Source organism: Polypterus senegalus, chromosome 5 (assembly GCF_016835505.1).
Source record: "Polypterus senegalus isolate Bchr_013 chromosome 5, ASM1683550v1, whole genome shotgun sequence".
NCBI classification, from domain to species: domain Eukaryota; kingdom Metazoa; phylum Chordata; class Cladistia; order Polypteriformes; family Polypteridae; genus Polypterus; species Polypterus senegalus.
Genome location: NC_053158.1, coordinates 150,697,910 through 150,724,038, shown reverse-complemented (window position 1 = coordinate 150,724,038; position 26,129 = coordinate 150,697,910). Strand labels below are relative to the sequence as shown.

The following is a 26,129-nucleotide window of genomic DNA, read 5'->3' as shown; positions in this document are numbered from 1 at the left end:
TTCGACAGTTATTCATAATTAGACCTAATGTAAATGCGGCTTAAAATGAATTGAGATCCTATACAGGGTTTGTTCCAGCCTTGGGCCCAGTGCAGCCCCTGTACACTCATATAAGGGAAAATGAGTTCAGAACAAGCATACAGTACATTGAAACGGTTTTAATTATAGTGCTGGTTTACAGTTTCAAAATGAAAATAGTTATGATTTTGACATCAAATTAGCATGAAGTCAAATGTGATCCGTATACAAGACAAATTAACTGAAACTTCTTGATGTTACCTTTCAAGCAATATAAAGCAATTTGTTAATTACAAAATAAGAGTAATACAATTTAAATAAAAAAGAACTAATTCAATTTAGAAATAAAAGCAGCAGAGTTTAATTTCTCAAAAATGAAATGTTTCTTTTATTACATTAAAGCTATTTATGCTATTATTACTAAGAAGGGACTAATAACAAAGGAAATGCTTGAAACTTTTGTTTTGAGAGAAGACTTTTGCGTTTGTGAGACAGCCTGGCAGAAGCCTGATGGCAACTTGTAGTTAAGGGCTGCTGCTGCTCAGGCGGTAACGGGGCCAGAGAAGGGACTTCAGGAAGTGCAAGCACAAGTAAGAGGGCTCTGCCAGTTTTAAATAGTTGAGGTTTAACTGATGTGGGCTGTCCTTCTCTTGAACTTTCCTTAAAAAATGAACTGTTACAGATTTGTTACAGTATGTGTTACCCCTAGCTGTGTCCACTTCTAAATTATTTCACATAACCCTCTGTTGTATTTCTTCATGCAGTCAATTTACAGATAAAATGTTAACACTGTTTTGAATGTTCAAAGCATCAGAGATATTATAGGATTATTATATGAGTTCTGTATATTTTAAAATCTGTTTTAGGATTCATGCAAGATCTAAGAAGAAGAAAAAAAAACAAATAAATGTATTATATATGTATGAGTAGCCCACTAAATGAATGGATTGCCAGGGAGGAAAGGGTGGTACAGACAGCAACAGGATCCAGAAAGGTGATACAGGGTCAGGAAAATACACACTGGCAATAGACTTGCATAGCTGCATTCCAAAATAGAAAGAAAGGCAATGCCAGGGAGTGTTTAGCTCTGTGTGTTTTAGGAAGGGAAATAACCAGGGGCGCCCATACTAACTATAAAGTGAAGTGCAATCTAGAAGGAGACATGCACTATTCCCAAGGGTACTAGAAAGTAGGCAAACCAAAAGGTGCCAGGGATGCCTGACCCTCAACCGAGACTGGTGGGAAGACTGACAGGATTGTATAATGCTTCCTGGATGGCAAAGGGCAATGCATTGCCTCAGGTCATAAAAATTGGGACTATATATTACCTTTTTAAAGAGTAAGAAGTAGCAGCAAGCCTCTAGTTCTTGTCCCTTACATGGTAGCATATGACCTCTGAATGGAAAAATGTAACCTTTTAATGCACACCCAGTTTGCAAGACATACTGAAAGCTCAGGGGTGCAAGGTCACCACAAAACTACAGACAGACTTTTAAATTGAAAGGTAATCCTGGAGCCTGGCATGAAATGAACCCAAGCACAGGTATAAAGCTGTCTCACTGGGTCATGAGTTGGACAAGGACAGACGGACGGTGTTTCTCAGTCATAGCCTTCTTTTACAACATTTTAGCAAGTCCGTAGAACATTAGAACACTCTAGACAAGAACAGGCCATTCAGCCCAACAAAGCTCACCAGTCCTATCCACTTATTTCTTCCAAGAAAACATCAAGTCAAGTTTTGAAAGTCCCTAACGTCTTACTGTCTACCACACTACTTGGTAGCTTATTCCAAGTGTCTATCGTTCTTTGTGTAAAGAAAAACTTCCTAATGTTTGTGCAAAATTTACCCTTAACAATTTTCCAACTGTGTCCCCGTGTTCTTGATGAACTCATTTCAAAATAACAGTCTTGAACCACTGTACTAATTCCTTTCATAATTTTAAACACTTCAATCAACCACTTTGATCGTATCCTTTTGTTGCCTCCTCATAGAATTCCAGCATGTTAGTAAAACACGACCTCCCTCTTCTGAACCCATGCTGACTGTTCAGAATAACTCCTGTCCTTGCCATGTGTTGCTCAATTCTTATTCTTAATAATTCCTTCCATTAATTTTCCTGTGATGCATTTTCAGCTTACTGGCCTATAGTTGCTTGGATCTGCCCTGTCAACCTTTTTATATAATGGGATGATATTTGCCATTTTCCAATTCCTTTGGAATTTTTCCAGTTCGCAGTGACTTCCTAAAAATATGTGTCAAGGGTTTATATATGTAGTCAGAAGCCTCCTTAAGAACTCAAGGGTTAATATTATTTGGGCCTGGTGATTTGTTTGATTTCATCTTATTTAATCTGAGCAGCACTTCTCCCTCTACAATTTCCAAATCTCTCAGTACCTCCTTAGTAGTTGCGTTCACCTCTGGGAGGTTGTCCACTTGCTCACTTGTAAACACCTCAGAAAAATGTAAGTTGAGGGCATCCGCTACTTCACTGTCTGTATCTTTTAATTCCCCTTTACTATTCCTGATGCACTTGACCTCCTCCTTGACTGTTCTTTTACTACTAAAATACTGAAAGAATCTCTTAGGGTCTTCTTTCGCCTTATCTGCTAAATGACAGCAATGATAGCACTCTTTCACAACCTTCACTTGCTTATTATGACATACCCTGCCTGCTACGTAGTCCAACTACAATGTGGCTCTCCGCAATAAAATCAAACAATTTTCTCTTAAGTTGTAAGGGTGAGAACTGAGAACCAATGCAAACTCCCCTAGAAGTACAGTGCATAGAAATCAGTAACAAGGAATAAAGAACACAAATGTTTTGGACCATGTAAACAGAAGAGAGGTTTGTCTGTCTGATATCTCATGTTTTATCTACTACGACAGACTGGAAAAAGTAAATCTGACATGTTCTGGTGAAACTTCAGTCATCAGGTTTGACATCCCCTCTAATTAGAAGTCATATAAGGTGACATCAGTTTGAGAAAAACTAATAAAAAATGTTTCTTTAAAAAAACAGCATGTTGCTGGTGATTTTATTGCTATCTCACTGCTGCCAGACATAAGAATACAAACAGTAAAATTGTACCTGTAAGACAGGCAAAGTTCAAACCTTTCCAAAAACTGTCTCGTGTTTTACATACCAAGATTGAATGGAAAAAGAAAAAGAAAAAAAACAAATGGCAGACATTGAGGCCGAACTAACTTTTATTCTTATTCTAAAATTCCAGCAGCCCTTTAGCCTTATCAAGATCTTGTTTAATACTTCAATAATTGAGACTTATACTGTACAGTGACCATGCCTCAATGGGAAAGCATCAGAGGTAACAAAAAGCATCACGACAACAGAGTGAAGTCATCAGTAAAGTAACTTACAGAAAAAAAATTGATGAATGAAATTAGATTAAATAAAGTATAAAAAAAAGTATAAAAAATAAGATTTAACTTGTAAATGGTAAAGACAGAGAGAGAGAGCGAGAGAAATGCAAAATTTCAGAAGGGAGTCTTATTGTAGTACTTGAGGGGTGAGTAAGTACAAGAACCACCCATTCTGGTAAATAGAGGTTCAACATGCAGAGGGGGAGGAAACTGGTTGTTATCCTTATGCTTACACTGTAGTTTGTAGTCTCTATGTTCCTTCCTTTTGTGTTTTGGAAATGAGATGCACCAATTTCTCAAGCTGTTGGCTTTCTTGGCATTTTCCTTACATGTAGATGGTTATAATGAGGGTACTTTACTATCACATTATTTTAAAGAAGGTAGTGTAAAAAGATAAGTACAAAATGAATATAAATATGCCATCCGGAAGAAGTTGGACTACCTGTGCAACCTCTGTAGGGTCCAGGTATCGCCTCATGCTACTAGTAGTGACATTGGAAGCCCAGCCCTGTAGGGACCCGTGGCCACCGCCAGGCGGCGCCCCAGTGCCGGAATATCCCGTGTGGTCTGTGCCACCCTGGTTGTATCAGGGGCCACGCGTAGAGGGCTTGGAAGCCCAACCCTGTAGGGGCCCATGGCCACCGCCAGGCGGCGCCCAGGTGCCTGAGGAACCCTGGAGCCCAGCACTTCTGCTACACCAGGAAGTGCTGGGGGGAAGATGACAGGGGACACCCGGACGGCTTCCGGGTGCGCAGCCGGCACTTCCGCCACACTGGGGTGTGGCTAGGACTGATTGCCGGGAAGCAGCTGGAGCCCATCCGGGTTACCATTTAAGGGGCCGCCTCCCTCCAGTCATTAGTGGATGTTGGGTGGAAGAGGATAGAGCTGGAGAGAGGATGGGAGGTGGTCGAGAGAGAGGCACATTGACTGAGAGTGTGGCCTGGACTTTGGGAAATCGGTGCAAGAGACACTGGGGTTTGTAGTGCACGTTAAAATTGTAAATAAACGGTGTGTAGTGGAACCATGTTGTCCGTCTGCCTGTGTCCGGGTCCCAGTCCACATATATATATATATATACTGTATATATATATATATATATATATATATATATATATATATATATACACACATATCCATATATATATATATATATATATATATATATATATATATATATATATATGTATACTGTATATATACATAAATATATATATATATACATAAACATATAGAGGGAAACATGAAATATTCAAGGGAAAACTGCATTTGCACAAATTCTGGATTTATGTGGCAAATATTTAAAGTGTGTTACTTTTTAAAAATGAATTATCCAATGGGATGTATTTACTGTAAAATGTTCAAATAAATTCATGTCTATTTAATTATTTAAAACATTTGATGAGTTAGTCATTATAGTACAGTACAATTTCAATTTCTTTATTGAAAAATAACTTGATTGATTTTTTTTTTCCAAATAATGTAACAGTGTAAACATGAAAGCCTGTGCTGGCACCAACCCCTGCAGATGCTACCTACTTGAGTCACAGAAGGCTTTCTTCAAGACAGCCATTTAGGCTGCCTATTTGTCTGACCCTATAGATAAGGCAAAGTGGGTGCTAAGGTTGAGTCTGATGTCAGTTTCAATATACAAAAGATATATAAATAAAATAATCATTTGCAACACTCTGAATTTTGTAAAGGTGCAGTATCAAGTAAAAATTCTTAACAATATGTTTATTGCTTTATTCTCAAATATATGACTTTCTTGAGAATTACCTGGGGAGCTCTGTGGAGAAGAGCCGGGTGAGCAGCGTGGAGAGAAGCTGAATCCTGGATGAAATGATGAATGTGGAGGGATATATGACATAATCTCCTCTTCAAAAAGGCTAAAAAGAAATATGTAAAATTTAATTTGGTAAAAATGCACATTGTAACTATTACAGCAACAATGAATAAAATACTGTAACATTAATTTTAGGCATTAGGAAAGGGTTAAATCTACAAGAGAGAGGAAAAAAGATTAAGCTTAACTTGATGTTGAAAAAGAAACAGAAAGTTAAGAGACATGCCATTCTTGAATACTTTACATGCTTAAGCTGATTTTCCTTGTGCAAAAGCCTTCAGCCAGAGGTTGGTATGCCTATAATATTTGAAGATAAAACTATGTTTCTGTGATGCATAACTTCCTCGGCTAACGTAAACCCAGACCTAACCATTATAACCTTTCAAAGAGTAGCACATTTTTCAGTAGCATGTGTATAAACTATGAGACTATTGTGGATTTTGTTCGTATGATGTTCATAGATATAAGCAGCCTTTTATCCTTCAAATTTAGTGTGATGTTGCTGAGTTCCAGCATATTATTCAAATATCAATAAGTTGTCTTCTAAAACCATGGTTTTGTCTTTCATGTTATTAAAAACTGCTTCACAACAGCCAATACAATATCTGGCTCAAAGATATTCACTGTGTGGTGTGCCAATGACTACAGACAAGTCACTGCCCCATCTTTTATAATGAACACATCAGAGTGATTATTTTTTCAAAATCTGAGCATCCATCCATTCATCTTCCAAACTTGCTTTATTCTTGTCAAGTTTTGCAGAGAAGCTGCTGCCTACCCCAGCAAGCACAGGGCACAAGGCAGGGCGAACACACACACATACATACACTAGGGCTGATTTACCATACCCAATCCACCTAACCTGCATATCCAATTGCATATCCAGATGTAACCAATTGTATCTCGGATTCTGTAAGTCACCATGGATAAAGGCATCAGTCCAATAATAAGTAAGAAAATATGAAAACTAGGAGAGATCTCACAAAATGTAACATGCTTTTCAAACCAAATTCTCAACTTTGACTCCTTTTACTTCAATTGTATCTAATGTCTCCTCATGTCTAAAGCTATTACTCCTAAGGATTTTGATTCTTAACTGAAACATAAATGAGAATTTCTTTAAAGCCTCACTAGCCATCAAATATCAACATCTGAGCAGTAAAAGTTTCCCATGGGAGGACACAATAACTTTCTTTGCAAGTCCTTTTCTTGAAATTGGTATTACCTTTTCATTAGTTTGGCATTAATGTTTCTCTGTTGAGAATATAAGATGACAGATTAGCATTCATTGCTATTAAAATGACTGGTTGCCATCTCCCCAGTGTTCATTCATTCTACTCATCTAACCCTGAATGTATAACCATTACTATCCTGTCTGATCTGTTGTGCCAGTCCACCCTCTTTATGCTATATTTTTGTCTGGTAAATATCTTAGGCCAATCCAGACCAGTTCTGTCATATTTTATAATAGTACTTATGATCAGTCTGTGAGATGAATGAACTTAACATATTGACCATTTGAGTCTTCCAAGATAATTTAATAAATATGTCCAAGTGTCTGTGTTTTTATCTGGTGTTGAATAATGATGACAGCTGGGGTCCTTATGCTATAAGTCGTATTGAGGTTTTATTCGCATTAGCTTCACTAAGTCAAATTCCATGATGTCCTTTAACTGTCATTGTTATGGCAATAAAGTAGAGTAAAAGTATAACAGGAGACCTGTTGTTAATGTTTTATGAACTTTTTTTTGGCATAGAATTAAATTGTGTTTATATCTGTTTGTGGAGAAAGATTCACTGATCTTGACTTTGCCGACAATACTGGGATCTTCATGGAGTCAATGGAGGCTCTGATGGAGGCTCTTGAGCAACTGCTCGAGGAGTTTGAGTATCTGAGCTTGTGAGTGTCCTGGATAAAAACCAAGATCCAGGCCTTTAATGACCTCTTGGGCACAGCCATCAACAGTGTGTCTGTCTCTGGATGGAATATCAACCTTGTCGAGAGGTGTACTTACCTCAGTGGCAACATTCATGTCTTTGGTGACTCTTTCTATGAAGTTAGTGGATTGGGTGAGCGTGGGGGGTCTTGAAGCCACTGGAAAAGGGTGTGTGGCGCCCCCAATATCTTTGCAAAAGGACGAAGGTCCAAGTCATTAGAGTCCTGGTGCTTCCTGTTTTGTTATATACTTTGTAGTTGTGAAACATGGACGCTATCCAGTGACCTGAGACAAAGACTGGACTCCTTCTGTACTGTATTTTTTTTTCGAGACTCGCTGTTTTCACTTTGTGTTGAGTGAGCAGTTGCTCACGGGATCCCAAATGAGGCACAGCGCCTGCATTGTGAGGGAGTGTCAGTTACAGCACAATCCTCATTATTGAGAACCTGAGTGGCTGGACCAGGCGATTGGGATGTCCATGTAACACCTGGATGCGGGCAGCTAGATGGTCATTTCCGGGGTGTAGAACTGGAGGAGTTGCCAACCAGGATCCCGAGCTGTACCGCTGTACCAGTGCATGCTTTTCAACCTGCCCTGACCTGATTGGTTTCTAGTGAATGAATACTTATCAAGGCAATTCCACCTAAATGAATGATAGGTGAAAGTTTAACAAAAGAGTGAATTTTTGAAAAAAAAGTTCAGCTGAAGTGCAGCAATCAAACAAAGCAGTTATATTTAACAAGCAGCCCATCTGTATAGCACCAAATGTGAAAAGTTACACATCACTTAACACAGATTTCAAGACTTTGAAAGCATCCATCTAGTAACCTCTATATCCTTCTTCCATACCCCAATCACAGTACTATCCCACCCGCAAATCATCTGAAAATTGCAGAGTACAGTTAAACACTGAAAGTAGGTTGCTCCTTAAATAAATCATATCTAACAAAAATATGAAAAAAACAGCAGTGACTCATCAACGTGCTGCACTTGAGTGTCTAACATATTAGGCTGAAGAGCACTGATATAACCAAAGCATATAGAAATGCATGTTAGCTTTAGTTATTTACTTTATACCACATTATACTGTATACCAAAAATCACAGTCAATAGTCTTTCAGCAAATGTAGGCTTGCACATAAATTCCTAAAAGAGACTATACAAAAGTGAGACTCTGGAAGCTGTTCAAAAATATAACTTTTTATTAAAACAAATAACTGCATTTATTTTCATAAAATCTTGTTACTGAGCCTTCATAGAAGTTATTGCTGTCAAAACAATTGTTTCATTAGCCAATATATCACACAGTCAGGTCCATAAGTATTTGGCCAGTGACACAATTATCATAATTTTGGCTCTTTACGCCACCACAATGAATTTGAAATTAAGCAGTCATTATGTCCTTTAATTTAAGGGGTTTACCAAAAATATTGTATATGCCATTTAGGAATGACAGCCATTTTTCTGCATAACCTCCTCATTTCCTGGGTTTCAAAAGTGTATGAACATTTGACTGACAAGCTGTTCCATAGCCAGATGGGAGCGGTGCCCTAATTATTTCATCAACTATTAAGCATGCGAAAGGTCTGGAATTGATTTTAAGTGTGGAATTTGCATTTGGAAGCTGTCACTGTGAACTCTCAATGTGAGGTCCAAAGAACTGTTCATACAAGTAAAAACAACTCATCATTAGACCTAGAAAACAAAACAAAGAGAGAGAGCAGAAACACAAGGAGTGCTCAAATAAACCATTTTATATGTTCTTAAAAAGAAGGAACGCACTTCTGAATTCAGCAACACCAGAAGGTCTGGAAAACCACAGTAGACAGCTGCTCTGGATGATTGCAAAAATTCAGTGCTTAGTGAAGAAGAACCCCTTCACAACATGTAGCCAAACCAAAAACACAGATAGGTAGGCCTATCATTGCCAAATTCTACAATCAAGAGAAGACTTCATGAAAATAAATACAGAGGGTTTACCACAAGGTACAAATCACTGGTAAAACTCAAGCATAGGAAGGACAGATTTCACTTAGACAGAAAGCATTTTTTAAAAGCCTGTCCAGTTCTGCAACAATTTTCATTGGACAAAGGTAACTAGAATCTATATATATGTGGAAAGAGAAGAATATGGAGAAGAGAAGAAACGGCTCATGATCCAATGAATACCACAGCATCTGTGAAACATGGTATAGGCAGTATTATGGCATGATCATGCATGGTTGCGAATGGAACTCATGTTTATTGATATGACTTCAGGAAGGAATTCTGAAATGTACAGGGCTATACTATCTGCTCAGATTCGGCCAAGCACTGCGAAACTGACAGGACAGTGTTTCACAGTTTATAGAAAACAAGCCAAAACCATACTGCATAGGCAAACCGACTGCTTTTCAATGCAATGTAGTAGAATATACTTCAATGGCCAAGTCAGTCAATTGACCTCAACCCAATTGGACAAAACTGATGGCAGAAAGTCCAACAAACAAGCAGCAACTGAAGACAACTGCATTAAAGGCCTGGCAAAGTATCAGGAGGGTGGAAACCCTGCACTTGCATATGACCATGAACCAACTCTTGGTGGAACTTTGTTTTTTTGCAGGACACACTCTGCACAAATCAACACTTATATATTTAAAATCACCAACTGCCTTCAAGCCATGGGATGAAAACCAGAAAGCCAGGAGAAAAACATATATATATATACTAGGAGAATATCCGAACTCACAAATAGTGATTGGCCTACACATTTATGTAATTGAGATATGATAATACTGATAGTAAATCTAAGCAAAGTGAATTTATGTAGATTTCTTCTATTATTCTTCTCCAGTGTGGATACAATCTAGCTTCACAATCATACCTGTGAAGTACACAGTTAATATAGAACATCTCAATAAGTAAATGATTTTGTTCTGATTAACATTAAATTAGAGTAATGAATGCCTGTCCAAGCTGATTTTACTTAAGTAATGAAAAAAAAATTACAATGGTAAAAGCACTAGCTTGCTAGGTTGGTCTTTTGTGATTTGCAAAATTTGTCCAAGTATATATTTACAGTAAAGTCACACTAAATTGTTTAGAAAAAAACATGCTATTATTTGTTAAACAAGAAAGGAGAACAGAAAGCCTCCCAGACAGCAGTGATACAGGAGGTCACTAATATCTGCAAAGATAGTTACAACTGGCTTCATATTTCAGTCTAATCCAATAAATTACTATGATTGCTTTCAGACTTACTTATCTCACAATAATGCAGACTGGAATGTTTAACAGGAGGAGAATTTCCCTGTGCCTGATAGTTTGCTGTATGTTTTCAAACTTTTTGTTTTGTGACCGTGGGATGAACATTAAGCAAATTGGGATGATACATTTGCCATTGCTCTCACATGTGTCTCTGTTTTCTTGATTGAAAACTTTAAGATGCTTCATGACGGTACTTTATTAAAGGATGGTACTTGATAGTCCCATGGAGCTTTCCACATTTTGTTTTTATTTTCTGTTTAGAAATTCTCTGTTTCCAATGATAAACACAAGGCACAGTCACAAACTGAATGCATCTATTCATTCATTCCTTGAACTGGCTCTGATGCCTTTTCCAAAAGAATCAACTGCAAGATATGAGGCAACTGTGGAGGAAACATCAGTTCACAATCCCAAACTAACTCATACAAGGCCAAATTCAAGCCACTTATTAGTCTAAACTGTACATGTTTGAGGCATAGGAGTAAACCCTGAGTACCTGGGATACTCAGACAAACACAGGATCAAAATGTAATCTTTATAGAGACAATGATTGTCCAGGTATCAACTACAGATTTTTAGAGTTAGGGGCAGTGCTGATCCCTGCACTAAATGATGACCATGATCAAGTCCACTGTTTCTTTAATATTAAGGTTTGTAGGTACACATACAAAACCAAAATTCACACACCCACAGATGGGTTCCTGGGTTAATGATTATTAGGAAGATTCCTTATGAAGAAAGGGTTAGATCACCATCCTTGCCATGGCCTGATTTTCCCTTCCACCCTCTGCTCTCACATCTTTACCATCCATCCATCCATTTTCTAACCTGCTGAATCCGAATACCCAGCCAACACAGGGCACAAGGCAGGAACCAATCCTGGGCAGGGTGCCAACCCACCGCAGGACACACACAAACACACCCACACACCAAGCACACACTAGGGCCAATTTAGAATCGCCAATCCACCTAACCTGCATGTCTTTGGATTGTGGGAGGAAACCGGAGCGCCCGGAGGAAACCCACGCAGACACGGGGAGAACATGCAAACTCCACGCAGGGAGGACCCGGAAAGTGAACCCGGGTCACCTAACTGCGAGGCAGCAGCGCTACCACCGCGCCACCGTGCCGCCCTCACATCTTTACATTACTATTTAAATTCTACATTTGATCACTGAAGAATATGACAAATAAACCTTTTATTATATACAGTGGTAGTTTCTATAATAAGCCAGGGCACATCATAGCCATATGCTGCAGTACAGTTGTTTATAGAGATTTGTACTTTTAACAACTGAAAAGGATAAGTAATTCAGTGTCATAAACCACACTGTTGTATAGTATATGCACCATTACAGATACTTAGCTTACTGCTTTGTATCTACTACTGATCTCTAATCATAACTTTGTACATTAGAAGCACCAAAAAATCATATATTCCAAGTGGTTAGGGTAGGATAGCTGTTAAAATATCAGTCATCATTTTGAAAACTACTGTCATTGTAAAATAACACATTTCATGTATTTGGAAGGTGTCACATACGTGTGATTAGGAGGGAGCTGAGTGGACCAAGTCGAGGTAATTATCCGTCAGGCCATGGGGTTGCGGGGTGCACTAAACCTACCTCTGTTATCTCTGCAGGCCAAATACGGGAAAACCTCCCTGATTCAACATCAGTGACATCACTTCGGTTCCGGAGCATGTATCAACGTCACTTCCGGTTCCGCCGACAAGACTGATGTCACTTCCGGTTCCGGCTCTAGACGACATCACTTCCGGTTTTGGCTCATAAAGCCACAATCTTTTCTAAGCCAAATCAGTTCAGTTTGGAACTCAATGAGAGCACATCTTGACTTATTTCTATACCTTTTTGCAGCCAGGGACAATATGCGTGTAGCTTCCCCAAACCTTTTTTGTGTGTTGAGACTCATTTTTTCACAAAGGATATTTGAAAAATTTAGATATGACTAAAATAGGTACATTATGAAAAGGAAAGGAGAAGTGAATTTACAAAAAATGTATTGAGGATGTGGTGAAAATTGTGATAAGCTGGAGCTGGAAACATCTCTATTGAAAATCTCATTATTAATGGTTTGTAACAACAACATAGTACTTTAGTTTGCTTACTTCGGCAGTAAACTAACAGTCAAGGAGGAGGTGAAGTGCATTAGGAATAGTAAAAGAGAATTAAAAAATACAGACAGTGAAATAGCATATGCTCTAAACTCACATTTTCCTTGTCTTCACATGTGTATAAGAAGATAACCTCCCAACGGTAACTGGGACTACTAAGGAAGTAATGAGTGGAAATTGTAGAGGGAGAAGTACTGCTTAGATTTAATAGGCTGAAATCAAACAAATCACCAGGGCCAGATTATATTTTTTCTTGTGTTCTTAAGGAGGTTAGTGAGTACATATATAAACCCTTGACAAATATTTTTAGGAAATCACTACACACTAGGGAAATTTTGAAGGACTACAAAATGGCAAATATTATCTTGTTATATAAAAAGGGTGATCAGGCAGGTCTAAGAAACTATAGGCCAGTAAACTTAATGTGCATCACAGGTAAATTAATAGAAGGAATTACTAAGGAAGAGATTGAGCAACACATGCCAAGAACAGGAGTTTTACTGAATAGTCAGCGTGGGTTCAGAAGAGAGAGGTCATGTTTTACTAACATGTTGGAATTCTATGTGGAAGCAACAAAAGGGTATGATCAAAGTGAAGCATACAATATTATTTATCTCGACTGTCAGAAAGCATTTGATAAGGTGTCCATTGAACAGTTAGGAGTCACAATAAAAGAAGTGGGAGTTTAGGCTGTTGTGCACAGATGAGTGCAAAATTGGCTCAGATACAGGAAGCAGAGGGTTATGGTGCGAGAAACCCTATCAGAATTGGCTGATGTTGAGAGTGGTGTCCTTCAGGAATCAGTGCTAGGGCCACAGCTATTTTTAATATATATAAATGATTTGGACAAGAATATAAATAACAAGCTAGTCAAGATTGCAGAGGATACCAAGCTAGATGAATTGGCAGATAATGTTGAATCCATTGAGTCACGAGGACTCATACTCGTATATAGGCTTACCTTAAGCAAATTTGTGGCAGAAGAAATTGAATCTAAGTTTGTTTATCTAGTATTTAAATTTAAATAGAGTGATAAGCGAGCCACATTTAAAAACAAACCTGTTGATCTCTTGTAAACAAATGTGAACTGCATGCAAGTAAACTAGAATTTATCACCATTAATTTAAATGGAAGAGCCCAAGAAACATTCTTCAAACCTGGCTTAAGGAGGCTGAAACTGGAAAAGCATGGACAACAAGATTGAGTCTCATCATCCTAGTAAAAATGGTTCATTACACTTTCACAGTGCAGCAAATACTATAAGTTAAAGCCAGACACAAAAGCAAAAATGCACAATGCAGGAAGAAATTTCCTGTAAATCGATTTTTTTCAACTGGGAAGCCAAAATCAATGAATTTATACTTGTTTTTCTGATTGGTAACAGGGTAAGATGTGAATGTAAAACACACATACACAGTACAGAAGTAAGATGGCTCTCTCATGTAAGTGTATTGTTTTACTTGCCTGAACCATTGTCCAAGATGATGGTTTTCTTTGTTAAATTTACAGACAGCTTTTCTGTATTTTCCAGTTAATGTCTGGCTTTTAAAGCTTACATACATTGCAGACATTACTTATGGCTAAAGGGACTAAATGTCAAACTAAGAGGTTTAAAAAAATAGTTTAATGTGCATGAAACCCAAAGCATTTAGCCCAATTTGACACCCTAGTTACATGAACCACGCATTCCTCATACTGAATTGTTTTCTCACAGAAAATGACCTACAGTTGCAGCATAACCTTGGTGAAGATATTAATGAACACTGGTGTGCTTTGATCTCAAATTTCAGAGACTATTTTTCTGATGATGTAACTAAATAGAATTGGAACCCCCTTTTCCCCTGTTGGTCGGCACCCTGCCTGACAATTTTACAGCTGATCAACTAGTAAAAATTTCATGCAATAGAGAATACAAGGAAAAAAAGCTGAGTGATGTCTGGTTTCAGAAGACACAAATTCCCCTTAAATCTGAAAGGAATTTAAAACTGAAGACTACATTTTGTATTCTTTATTTATACAATGTTGGATTTCAACCCTGGGGGCTAAATAAACAAAATACAGACCTAGCAAGGAAGTCTATGTTGATATACTTTAGATTTGCACTTATATAACACGTCTCTGCATCATTTTCAAATAATTAAATATACCGAACATAGTTCATATTTTTTAAATTTGATTAGCTTCTTAAAATAGGTGCAAATTTTTATCAATATATTACCTTAGGGAATGCGCATTTATAATACTGGTGCACAAACAGGGAGAATCTGAAACCTTGTCAATGCACTTTTTGATAATTGCCCATGTATAAATATTGTACATGTATATACTGTAATATCCCAAAATGAATTGACTGTCTTATACACTCTCATATGATGGGCACTAGCCATGTGGTTCCTAGGTGAATATTTACAGAATGAAGCCACTGGTCAGTGATCTCTCCACTTCTTAGAATGGGAATGCAGAAATCCCTGCAGACAAGCAAACAATTTCTACAATTTGATGAGCAAAAAAAAAATCTTAAACTGCTTAATACAAAATACTACAGTTAGGTCCATAAATATTTGGACAGAGAAAACTTTTTTCTAATTTTGGTTCCATACATTACCACAATTAATTTTAAATGAAACAACTCAGATGCAGTTGAAGTGCAGACTTTCAGCTTTAATTCAGTGGGTTGAACAAAACGATTGCATAAAAATGTGAGGCAAATAAAGCATTTTTTTAACACAATCCCTTCATTTCAGGGGCTCAAAAGTAATTGGACAATTGACTCAAAGGCTGTTTCATTGGCAGGTGTGGGCAAGTCTGTCTTTATGTCATTATCAATTAAGCAGATAAAAGGCCTGGAGTTGATTTGAGGTGTGGTGCGTATCGATATTCAAGTCTACCATAAAGAGAAGACTGCATGAAAGTAAATACAGAGTGTGCACTGCAAGGTGCCAGCCACTCATAAACCTCAAGAATAAAAAGGCTAGATTGGACTTTGCTAAAGAACGTCTAAAAAAGCCAGCACAGTTCTGGAAAAACATTCTTTGGACAGATGAAACCAAGATCAACCTCTACCAGAATGATGGCAAGAAAAAATTATGGAGAAGGCGTGGAACAGCTCATTATCCAAAGCATACCACATCATCTGTAAAACACGGTGGAGTCAGGCAATGTGATGGCTTGGGTGTGCATGGCTGCCAGTGACACTGGGACACTAGTGTTTATTGATGATGTGACACAGGACAGAAGCAGCCGAATGAATTCTGAAGTGTTGAGAGACATACTGTCTTCTCAAATCCAGCTAAATGCAGTCAAATTGATTGGGTGGCGTTTCATGATACAGATGGACAATGACCCAAAACATACAGCCAAAGCAACCCAGGAGTTTATTGAAGCAAAGAAGTGGAAAATTCTTGAATGGCCAAGTCAGTCACCTGATCTTAACTCAATTGAGCACACATTTCACTTGCTAAAGACTAAACTTCGGACAGAAAGGCCCACAAACAAACAGCAACTAAAAGCCGCTGCAGTAAAGGCCTGGCAGAGCATTAAAAAGGAGGAAACCCAGCATCTGGTGATGTCCATGAGTTCAAGACTTCAGGCTGTCATTGCCAGCAAAGGGTTTTCAGCCAAGTATTAGAAATGAACATTTTATTTCCAGTTATTTAATTTGTCCAATTACTTTGGAGCCCCTGAAATAGAGGGATTGTGTTAAAAAAATGCTTTAGTTGCCTCACATTTTTATGCAATCTTTTTTGTTCACCCCATTGAATTAAAGCTGAAAGTCTGCACTGCAACTGCATCTGAGTTGTTTCATGAGCATGGGAAAGGCGCTATATAAATAAAATGTATTATTATTATTATTATTTAAAATTCATTGTGGTAATGTACAGAACCAAAATTAGAAAAAAGTTGTCTCTGTCCAAATATTTATGGACCTAACTGTATATCATAGGGTACTGCCACATTTCTGTCTGTACTTGTAATTTTTGCTGTGCCTTTTTGATAACAACTTTTGCAATTCCTTGTATCAGGTTATGTCATGGAGGGTTTTAAAGAGTGAAATTATTTATTGATTCTAGTAACTGTAGTGCATTTCCTGGTGGCTTAATCTTCACTGAAAAGTGACTTGCGCGTTAGCATGTGTGATTGCTTGTATTAATTACTGAGGTAGTAGAGTGGGAATTAACTCATTTTTAGAATTAGAGTAATGTCAGCTGGGGTTGCAGAAGTATAAATCAGGAGGGGTAAGTGCTAGGAGAAGAAAGAAAATGAATACAAGGGAGTATAGGAAACAAGGATTGATCAAGAGGAGAATAGTTTGGAGTATAAACCGTTCCGAGGGTGTCAGGATGGATGGCATTAGGTGTGCTAAGCTATGTGAGGGTGCAGGAACAGTGGCTGCTAAGGGGGTCCATAATGTGGCAGAATTCATGTCTAATGAATTACTTTTAAAAAGCAGAGGAGAATGGTGAAGAGTCACAGCAGGAAAAGGGAATAGTTTATGTGTTTACACACTCTCTGACTATTCAGGACTCCGACTTGTGACGTTTTACCTTCACACTTTAGTGTGATCACATGGGTTTCTGGTTGGATTATTCAAGATTGCTCTTGAGTCATTACTTAGTCTGCAAACAAAAAAGGTATTAAAAGTAAATGCCATTTATTGTGGAAATAAAGAGCAAAATAAACATATTAAATATGTATCAGTTAGCTCCGAATGTATTTTGACCAAAAATGGGCGACTAGGTCATACGTTTTATTTTAAAACAATGAACTAAGGTGAAAGGTCAGTGTTACGTCACAAGTCAGACTGTTCAGGTACCGTTGTTTTGTCCGAATTGTCTGACTTGTTATTCTTAATTCAGCCACAGGGGATGCACAAACCAGTGTGTTTCTTTGTGCCGTTTCTTCTGCAATGGAAAATTAGTGGAAGAATTGCTTAGTGTTACAGGGACTTAAGATAAAGCATTTTGGGCTTAAATCTATTATTATATTCTTTATTGCTCTTGCTTTATTTTTTTTCAGGAACAGTGATGCCAATGTGTCTTGAGTGTGTACCCAGCTTTATTATTATTATTATTATTATTATTATTATTATTTTTTAGCATATACTTAAAATCAGTTAACTTTGCACGGCAAGTTTTCATAGTCTTTTCTCACAATGCCATAAATTTTGTAGGGGTAAAGGCATGTTATAATTTGAATTGCAATAAGAGCACAAATACAGTATAATTTACAACAAACCTACAATATTACCAAAAAAAACAGAAATTTGTACATACTGTATATAAGTCTATTCAGACATGAAGGTTATTGTTGCACTTAGGAAACTACAGTAAAACTACAGTAAAAACAATACAAACCCTGATTCATAAATTATTCAGCATAAACAGGCAGTATAGACTATATACAAGAATTCCTGAACATTTACATTGTTTAAGAAGTGCCCACCAATAAAAACTTTAAAATTCATCTTCAGTGATGACATTACACCAACTAGAAGTAAAAAGTTGCACTATCAATTTGTATTGTGTTTAAATTTGGGAGATATGGAATGTTGTAACATGATACTTTTATTGGAATATCAGTTACAAAGTCAAACATTCTTTTGTCAATCGATAATATGAAAAGTTTTTTTGCTTCACTTCTCTTTATTACTTGAGAAGACAAGAGAATGTGACCCTTAAGCTAACCGAGTATCCTTACAGGAAATGCAGAGACGTGAAGAATTCACATGTGAACTATACAGTGGTCCTTTAGTAAAGACAGATTTGCTCTTACTTGATACATTCTTATTAATTTTATCCAAGACAATGATAAATGAATACCACCTGTATAATATTAGTGGCCTCGGAAGCGATGCTAAGCTGCTCTAACTCTAAGGATTAGAATGTAATTCATACTCAGCTGTGCAAGTATGAAGGCCTAACATGAAAGTCTAAAGCATGACAATTTTTAAAGTGAAATTCTATAACTCTCTTGGGTCAGAGAACAAGATTTCAAAGGATATTAAAATACAGCTTACTGTCTGATTCATGACAGCAGACTAATCAAAAGCGTAAGGTATGATAGCAATATGGATAAGTTTAACAGTCACTGATAAAATTATAAAAGTTCAAAAGAATGCATGCACACATTTTCAAGCAGACAAATCTCAATGATACGAGCATAATGCCCTTGTAAACCAAACTAAGCTGAATTCTGCCTGTACTGTTTGGCAGGGTATGACTGGCCCACAGAAATAGTCACAATCTTCTTCACTTGAAAGGACAAACACTCCTGATAGATGTTAGTGCCACTTCTCTAATACTGGAATGAGTACTCTCAATAAGTGTACCACTGCAAATATGCTCCCACAGATACAATACAATACAGTTTATTTTTGTATAGACCAAAATCACACAAGAAGTGGCGCAATGGGCTTTAACAGGCCCTGCCTCTTGATAGCCCCCCAGCCTTGACTCTCTGAGAAGACAAGGAAAAACTCCGAAAATAAATCTTTGTAGGGAAAAATGGAAGAAACCTCTCCAGGTAGGTTAATACAATACAATACAGATGACATTAATAAAATGTTTATTCATTGTACAGAAAACACATATAGTATTAGGGACAGCAGCAGCATAAAAAGGAGTCCAGCAAGCCATTAAGAAAATGAACGACATTGCCCTTAAACTAGATGGCACTCTTGCAATGGTATTCAGTGTGTGTGGCAAGCAACTTGCTCACCGTCTCAAAGTGATTTTCATCAAGATCTGTAATAATGACACAATCCCATTAATATGCTAATCCTCTCAACATATTGAATAAAAGTAAACATGTTACAGTGTGACAGCTACTTGCCTATCACACTTTTATCTACAACTGGTGATATCCACACAAGTTCCTAGGTTGTCTGCTCCTGCTTACTAAAAAATTACACAAAGAACCCAATGTGGTTTCTGATGATCTGTAACTCTACTGAGATGGCATGTGCAGGTTAGCAGGCCTTGAGCAACAATAAAACCCATAAAGCTTGGACAAAGCAAGAGATCCCACAGTGGCCAGAGAAGGTGCTTCAAAGACTAACTCAAGGCCCGTATTCATAAAGGCCAAAGCAACACTGCGTGTTGAGAAGCCAAAGGCACAGATTGTCTTTTATGGTGACAAAAGTTAAGAAAACCACGATTAGCTGCAAGTAGCTTATAGCAATTTTAAGTTTGAACAGTTATAACATAAATGTGCAGTAGCCCTGCAAGGTTTCAACATTATACTTAATAGTTAATTTACATTAATATTTTGTTTGTCACTTGTATACTGTATTTCTTATTATATAACCTTCTCAGACTCACTTAATCAGCCTCAGGAAAGATCATTGGGCAGCCATAGCATATTCTGGCAGCATTTGGCTGCAAGGCAGGAGTTGGAGCAGCTCAGATAAAGAATAATCTCTTTCACATTTTCGTGAAAACATTTTTTTCCTAAGTACCCAGCATATTAAATGAAATACATCTGTCCATTCATATAATAAACAACTAGGTCCATATTTCAAATTACCCTGGCACTTTCCAAAAATATAAATGGAATGAATTTCCACACTTCTTTTTATTTATAACAACAATTGACTACTGACTACTAATGACTACTGTATACTATAATACCCTAAACCAGCAGTGTAACCTGATAACACAGATAGAAACAGAATCGCTAACATTTTAGCTAGTAATTTAACTACATGAACATACATAAAAATTGTGGCGGTATCACTATTTTAATATATGATTAGAAGAAAAACACATATACCTTGTTTAAAAATTTTAATGACTCTTTATTGCAACACTCAGAGAAAATAACATACATCAGATAGACTGAGCAGCTTCTGGTGCTGGCAGCAGTTACTATGGATTGTACTCACTTTGTAAAGTCACAGCAATGACAAAAAGTGGCAAACCGCATACAGTAATCAGAAACAAACACTGGAACGTTCTCCTTGACTTTCCCTGCCTTATCTCACTTGAGTGACAAAACGGAATTGGATTATAAGGTGTTGGTCTCAAAGTGAAAATATCGTTCAGAGCAGAATAGTTAATCTCTTCCTTTAAGATAAACAAAATTGTCCTTTCAAATCTGATAAAGAGTTAAGTAGATCTTTTTTTTTTCTTTTCAAATCTGAAATCTACATGTAAGTGGAATCACTAATGGTTATTTTTTCATGTTTCTGATTAGCTGATCTATGCTTGAAAAAAAAACAATGATTAGGTTTCAAGTTATTTCTTCATTTAATACAAGTGAAGAACATGTACTATAGGTATCTCATCTTACTTAATTTTATTAAAGTGTTATAGAACATTATAAAGTAAATGATTATCTACATCTGCACATACATAGCATATCCGACATTTTCTTGCTATAATGTTATAATACAAAGTAAATATGATCTACAAATGTTGCTGCATATTTGTGGAGACAAGCCCGGTAGCTAATAGTTACACTTGAGGATTATTATCTAGCACCTAATAACATAAGGAAAAAGAAAGAAATTGTAGGGATATAATAAATGTACTGCAAGAAATACATGAGGACAAGAAGGAAACTTAGGACTCAAGAGATATGAAAAGTTCTGTTCAAAGTGATATTGCTATACTGATTGTTTGTTTGACTTCTTCTTCTTTCGGCTGCTCCCGTTAGGGGTTGCCACAGCGGATCATCTTGCTCCATCTCTTCCTGTCCTCGTCATCTTGTTACACCCATCACCTGCATGTCCTCTCTCACCACATCCATAAACCTTCTCTTAGGCCTTTCTCTTGCCTGGCAGCTCTATCTTTAACATCCTTCTCCCAACATACTCAGCATCTCTCCTCTGCACATGTCCAAACAAACGCAATCTTGCCTCTCTGACTTTGTCTCTGTACTGTCCAACTTGAGCTCTCTAAAGTACTCATTTCTAATCCTGTGCATCCTCATCACACCCAATGCAAATCTTAACATCTCTAAGTCTGCCACCTCCAGCTCTGTCTCCTGCTTTCTGGTCAGTCCCACCATCTCCAACCCATATAACAAAGCTGGTCTCACTACCGTCTTGTAGACCTTCTCTTTCACTCTTGCTGATACCCGTCTGTCACAAATCATTCCTGACACTCTTCTCCACCCATTCCACCCTGACTGCATTCACCTCTCTTCCACAATCCCCATTACTCCGTATTTTGACAAAATTCTTTATTCCCATATTAACATCAGGGAATAATTCAAATCCTGTTTTGTTTTTGTGGGTGTTCATTATGTAGCACATTTACCTGCCTTCTGTTTTAGAGTAAGCTGCCATCTGGGAGGTGCTATAGGAGGATGTACCTCCATTTGCCCAGTTTCACAGCTTTTTTCTATGTGCTGTCAACCTGTTGAACCCCTGTCAACCTCCCTGCTTCACCCCACACACTAAACAACTCAAACGTTTTTAATATTGTCCCGATGTACACTATCACTTTACATCTATAAAACACTAAGGTCTATGTGTCCAGTCCATCTGAGCAATTGACTTTGCTGTGATTGTTCAGTTTGGCTTTGGTGATGTGATCAAAAGAGGAAGTGCTGCTGTGAGGCACACAAGGAGGAGTAAAGGCACATGAGGCAAGCTGAGAGTGTCACCTTCAAAGATGGCAAGAATAAAACCAGACAGGAGGTGAGAAAGGCACGTCGAAAATAATGATGGAGTTTGAGAAGTAGGCTTTACAGGAGCACGCTTATGAATGGAAGCACCAGTGAAGAGACACACAGACATGAGCAGAATCCTGGGTACAACACAAGGCGGAGATGACAGCGTGCCTTAGTCAGTTTAAATGCTTGCTCAGTTCACTAAAGGGGTCCCCCACAGAAAGAACATAGAGGAGGTGAACATTGTACATAGATCACGCTATTATTACTTTTTACCTATTCTTTTCTTTACAATGCTTAAAACACTGAATTCATTCCATTGGACATGAACTGTAAATATTCAGCTTTTAAATGTCAGTGCTGTATGCAAAACGTTATAGGAAACTACAATCCAGTTTATATTGCTTTTGATCTTAACCCTCAAAAATTTTGTAATGGCACAAGATTACAGATCAAAGCACATGGCTATTGTCTTTTGTTGATGTATCTCCCACCACACTGGATGATTGTCATGAAAGAAAAAATACATGAAGAGTATTTTTACCTTAACAATATGACAACGTCAGCATCACAAGACAGCTTTTCAACTCCATGGGTGCCCTCTGTTCGTATGTAATGAATTTTCTCCCTGTGAAGGTAAAAAAAAAAATATTGCCTTGTAAGTTTTGCTACTTATTTCACTGTTTTTGTTGTTTTGTTCCCTGTGACCCTGTGTTAGGATAAAGTGGGTTGAAAAATGACTGACTGGCTGTTGTTTTCTTGTTAATTACTAGTTCCTTACATTTCTAAGAGAACTCTTTAATCAACGACATTTTGTATTGTGTTTTTAAATAATCAGTTAAATGTGTACATAATTTATGAAACTTTTTGAAGTGTCTGTACAAAATTATTTTTAAATCAATTTTATTCCCATATTCCTTTGTTTTTTGCAAAACAAATATAACCATTTACTGGCAACATAGTCTGAGTGCTAGTCTATTCCTCTATCACTCAAATGGTCATTACACTGGTGTCAGAAGTGACAGAAGAACTGAGGACTGACTGTATGATAATGTTGGTGGTTACTAGAATGAACATAATGGCTCAAACACTCCCACAAGGTCTTGGTTCAGTCTGGATTGACCAGAGAATAGGTGTGGGAAATATCAGTCCCTTAAGTCCAAATCTTCCCACCACGGTCCTCAAGTATAAATGGCGTGTACACACAAAAATGCTGTGTACGTATGTTTCCACGCTCAGTTTGAGATGTATAAAAACTAAACATGGTGTAAAGCCACGCACATTTTCACAGCAGCCACATGTTTCTGCACGGTTTTGCAAACAGGCGGCAACCAGCATCAGAGCAGTGGTACTGCTTCTGTGTGTTTTCCCTTTCTTTTTTAGATTGACGCAGGATTTATCAAATACACCCAAATTTATTGCATATCATTTACAAATTTAATTTACTTGATTGTAATCATTCTGTAACAATAAAACGGTGCACAGAATGGCCAAACTACTCCAACTACCATTGCTGCTTTAGTGTTGTTAGAGGACATCACAAATGGAAGAATTAGAAAGAGCTGTAAGTTGATTTTGATTTCCAAGAGCTATCCTCTTGGAGCTGTGTGTTGAACTGGCACCAGCTTTACAAAGGCAGACTTTGAGGAATTGTGCTCTACCTGCTCCTTTGCAGGTTCTGCCACAGGAGCTTTTCAATGTGAACATGCTGATGATATGGTATTTCACAAACATCACTGAGTCACGCCATGCCAGCTGTATAGGATGGTGTTATCCACTTGTCATCCAGATATATAACATTCCCTTGCACTGTGGTTGAACTGGGAAACATCAAAGTGCAATTCACAGCAATGTCCGGTTTTCCAAATGTAATTGGAGCAGTCAACACACATTGGTATTGCAACGGTATTAGACAAGTTACATTAGCCATGGATGAGTCACCAAAAGAATGAGCTGGCATTACATCATAAATAGCAGGAGAGCCTATAAAAACAGCAGCTCTCCACAGTTAATTAATTAAATTAATAGGCTTGTTCAATGAAAGTTTATGTCATTAAACCTCTTTTAAAATCCAAACTTATTCTGATGTGTCTTCTAATACTTTTAGTAATATTGTGTAGCACCATTATAGGGATGTAATGGGTAATTTAATTGTTTTGATTTGCTGTATAGAAACACAGTATTACATTTATTTTTGTAGTCAATCATCAAAAACAAGGATGAGCGGCAGCTCAGACAAGACAGTCAAATTCACTTATTGAGCATTGGCTTGAAAAGATGCCTATTCAGAATGCTGCATGCTATTACTTCTGAAATGTAAAAATCTACATAAATAATCGAAAATATACTGAATTACAGTTTACAGGATATTCATCCATCCTTTTAAAAATTAAGTCAGTAATTTTAAAAATATATATTTTTTTAGGTACAGAATAGTATGAATTTCATACTTCAGTAGTTCTCGATGCCGGCACCATTTGTGGTGCTACAAATCTCTTTATCATGCTTAGAAGCTTGTTCAGTAAATTGTTCTTGTGATTGTTTTTAAAGTAGAAGAGATTGCCACAGTTCATTTAAAACACAAATTACTTCAGATCAGGCATTTTTACATGAACATGCATGCAGTCATATGCAGCTCTAACAATACATTTATTTTGAAACTTATCACTCAGAAGTGAGGTGCCCACACTTTTTCAGCTTGTGAGCTACTTTTCAAATGACCAGGTTGAAATGATCTACCTGCATTAAAAATTTTATATATATATATATATATGTATGTATATATATATATACTGTACATTTATATATATATATATAAACTGAGTATACGTTAAACATAAAATATATGTTGTTGTACCTTGCATACCTGAATAATCCTTACGGCACAATAACAATTCAATACATTTATGGTCACTACAGTATTTGGATTTAATAATCTTCATGTGGGAAAAGGCTGACTCACATAAATAAGTAAGCCGAATAATGCAGTCAAGGAGCTTTTGAATTCAGCCGAGTGAAAAATGACGGCTGTCCGATTAACTGCAATTTTCGTTCCCTTTCCTTTCTCTTTCTCAGATCACTTTTTGGAAGTAAGTTTCGTAGTTTTTATGAACAGTTTAAAGTTCCTTTTCACATTTTCCTTCTTTGGAATAGCAATGAAAGATTGACAGATCAGACAAATGCACTTCGATTGTGACATTGTGAGAAACAAATCCTCTTCAAATTCCACATCCAGCCCATACCCTCCTCAAACACTTTTTTTAAATCTCTTCTTTAGTCGATATAAATTGGAAGGCTAACGAGATCATAGCCGGAGTTTTGCAGTAGCTCGCGTGTTTGATCGTGCATACCGGATGACCAGTGTCTTAGAAGAAAAGAGATCTCAGACTGGCCGCCCTGTATGTCAATCAAGTGGCAAATGCCATAGGGAGGATATATGATAGACTAACGTTTAAAAAAATTTTTTTGGAATGCAACGCGATCTACCTGCACTACCTTTGCGATCTACTGGTCAATCAAGATTGACGCATTGGGCACCCCTAAGGATGATGATGCAATTAATAACATGATTGTCAAGGGCTTCATGTTCTTTTCTCTGTAAATATTGCTTTAGTTACTTGTGTCTTGGCAGTTGTTTGAAAGGAAAACATGTACAGTATATCAAAGTCATACATGTGATGCTAGATGTTCAAGAAATCCAGTCCTCAGGCCATGGACCTTGGGAATTGGCAACAGTATGTTCTACAGAAGTGACTTTTTGCAAATCTAGTTTATCTTTTCTCTATTTCCACTCCTGTTTTTTTTGCATCAGATTGGCAGTTTATGTCAAAATAAAATACTGCTTGAGGAATTGTGTGGCGCCATGAGGGATTTTCCATGGTCAGAAGCTAGTAATGTTAGATTGGTCAGGCCCCGAGAGTGTCTGCAACTCCTCTCCATAAGCCAGATTTCCAGCCT

The 26,129-nt window shown here is 37.4% G+C and overlaps 1 protein-coding gene across 1 annotated transcript in view; it reads right to left on the bottom strand.

Moving 5' to 3' along the window:
* Window positions 1-26,129, bottom strand: part of LOC120529580 (E3 ubiquitin-protein ligase HECW1-like) — a 471,213-nt gene that overhangs the window by 69,154 nt on the left and 375,930 nt on the right. The window contains exons 19-20 of the mRNA XM_039753493.1: window positions 22,717-22,800; window positions 5,174-5,283 (exon numbers count right to left, since the gene is read on the bottom strand). Of these exons, the coding sequence (XP_039609427.1) occupies window positions 5,174-5,283; window positions 22,717-22,800 (194 nt within the window). The remainder of the gene's footprint in view (window positions 1-5,173; window positions 5,284-22,716; window positions 22,801-26,129) is intronic.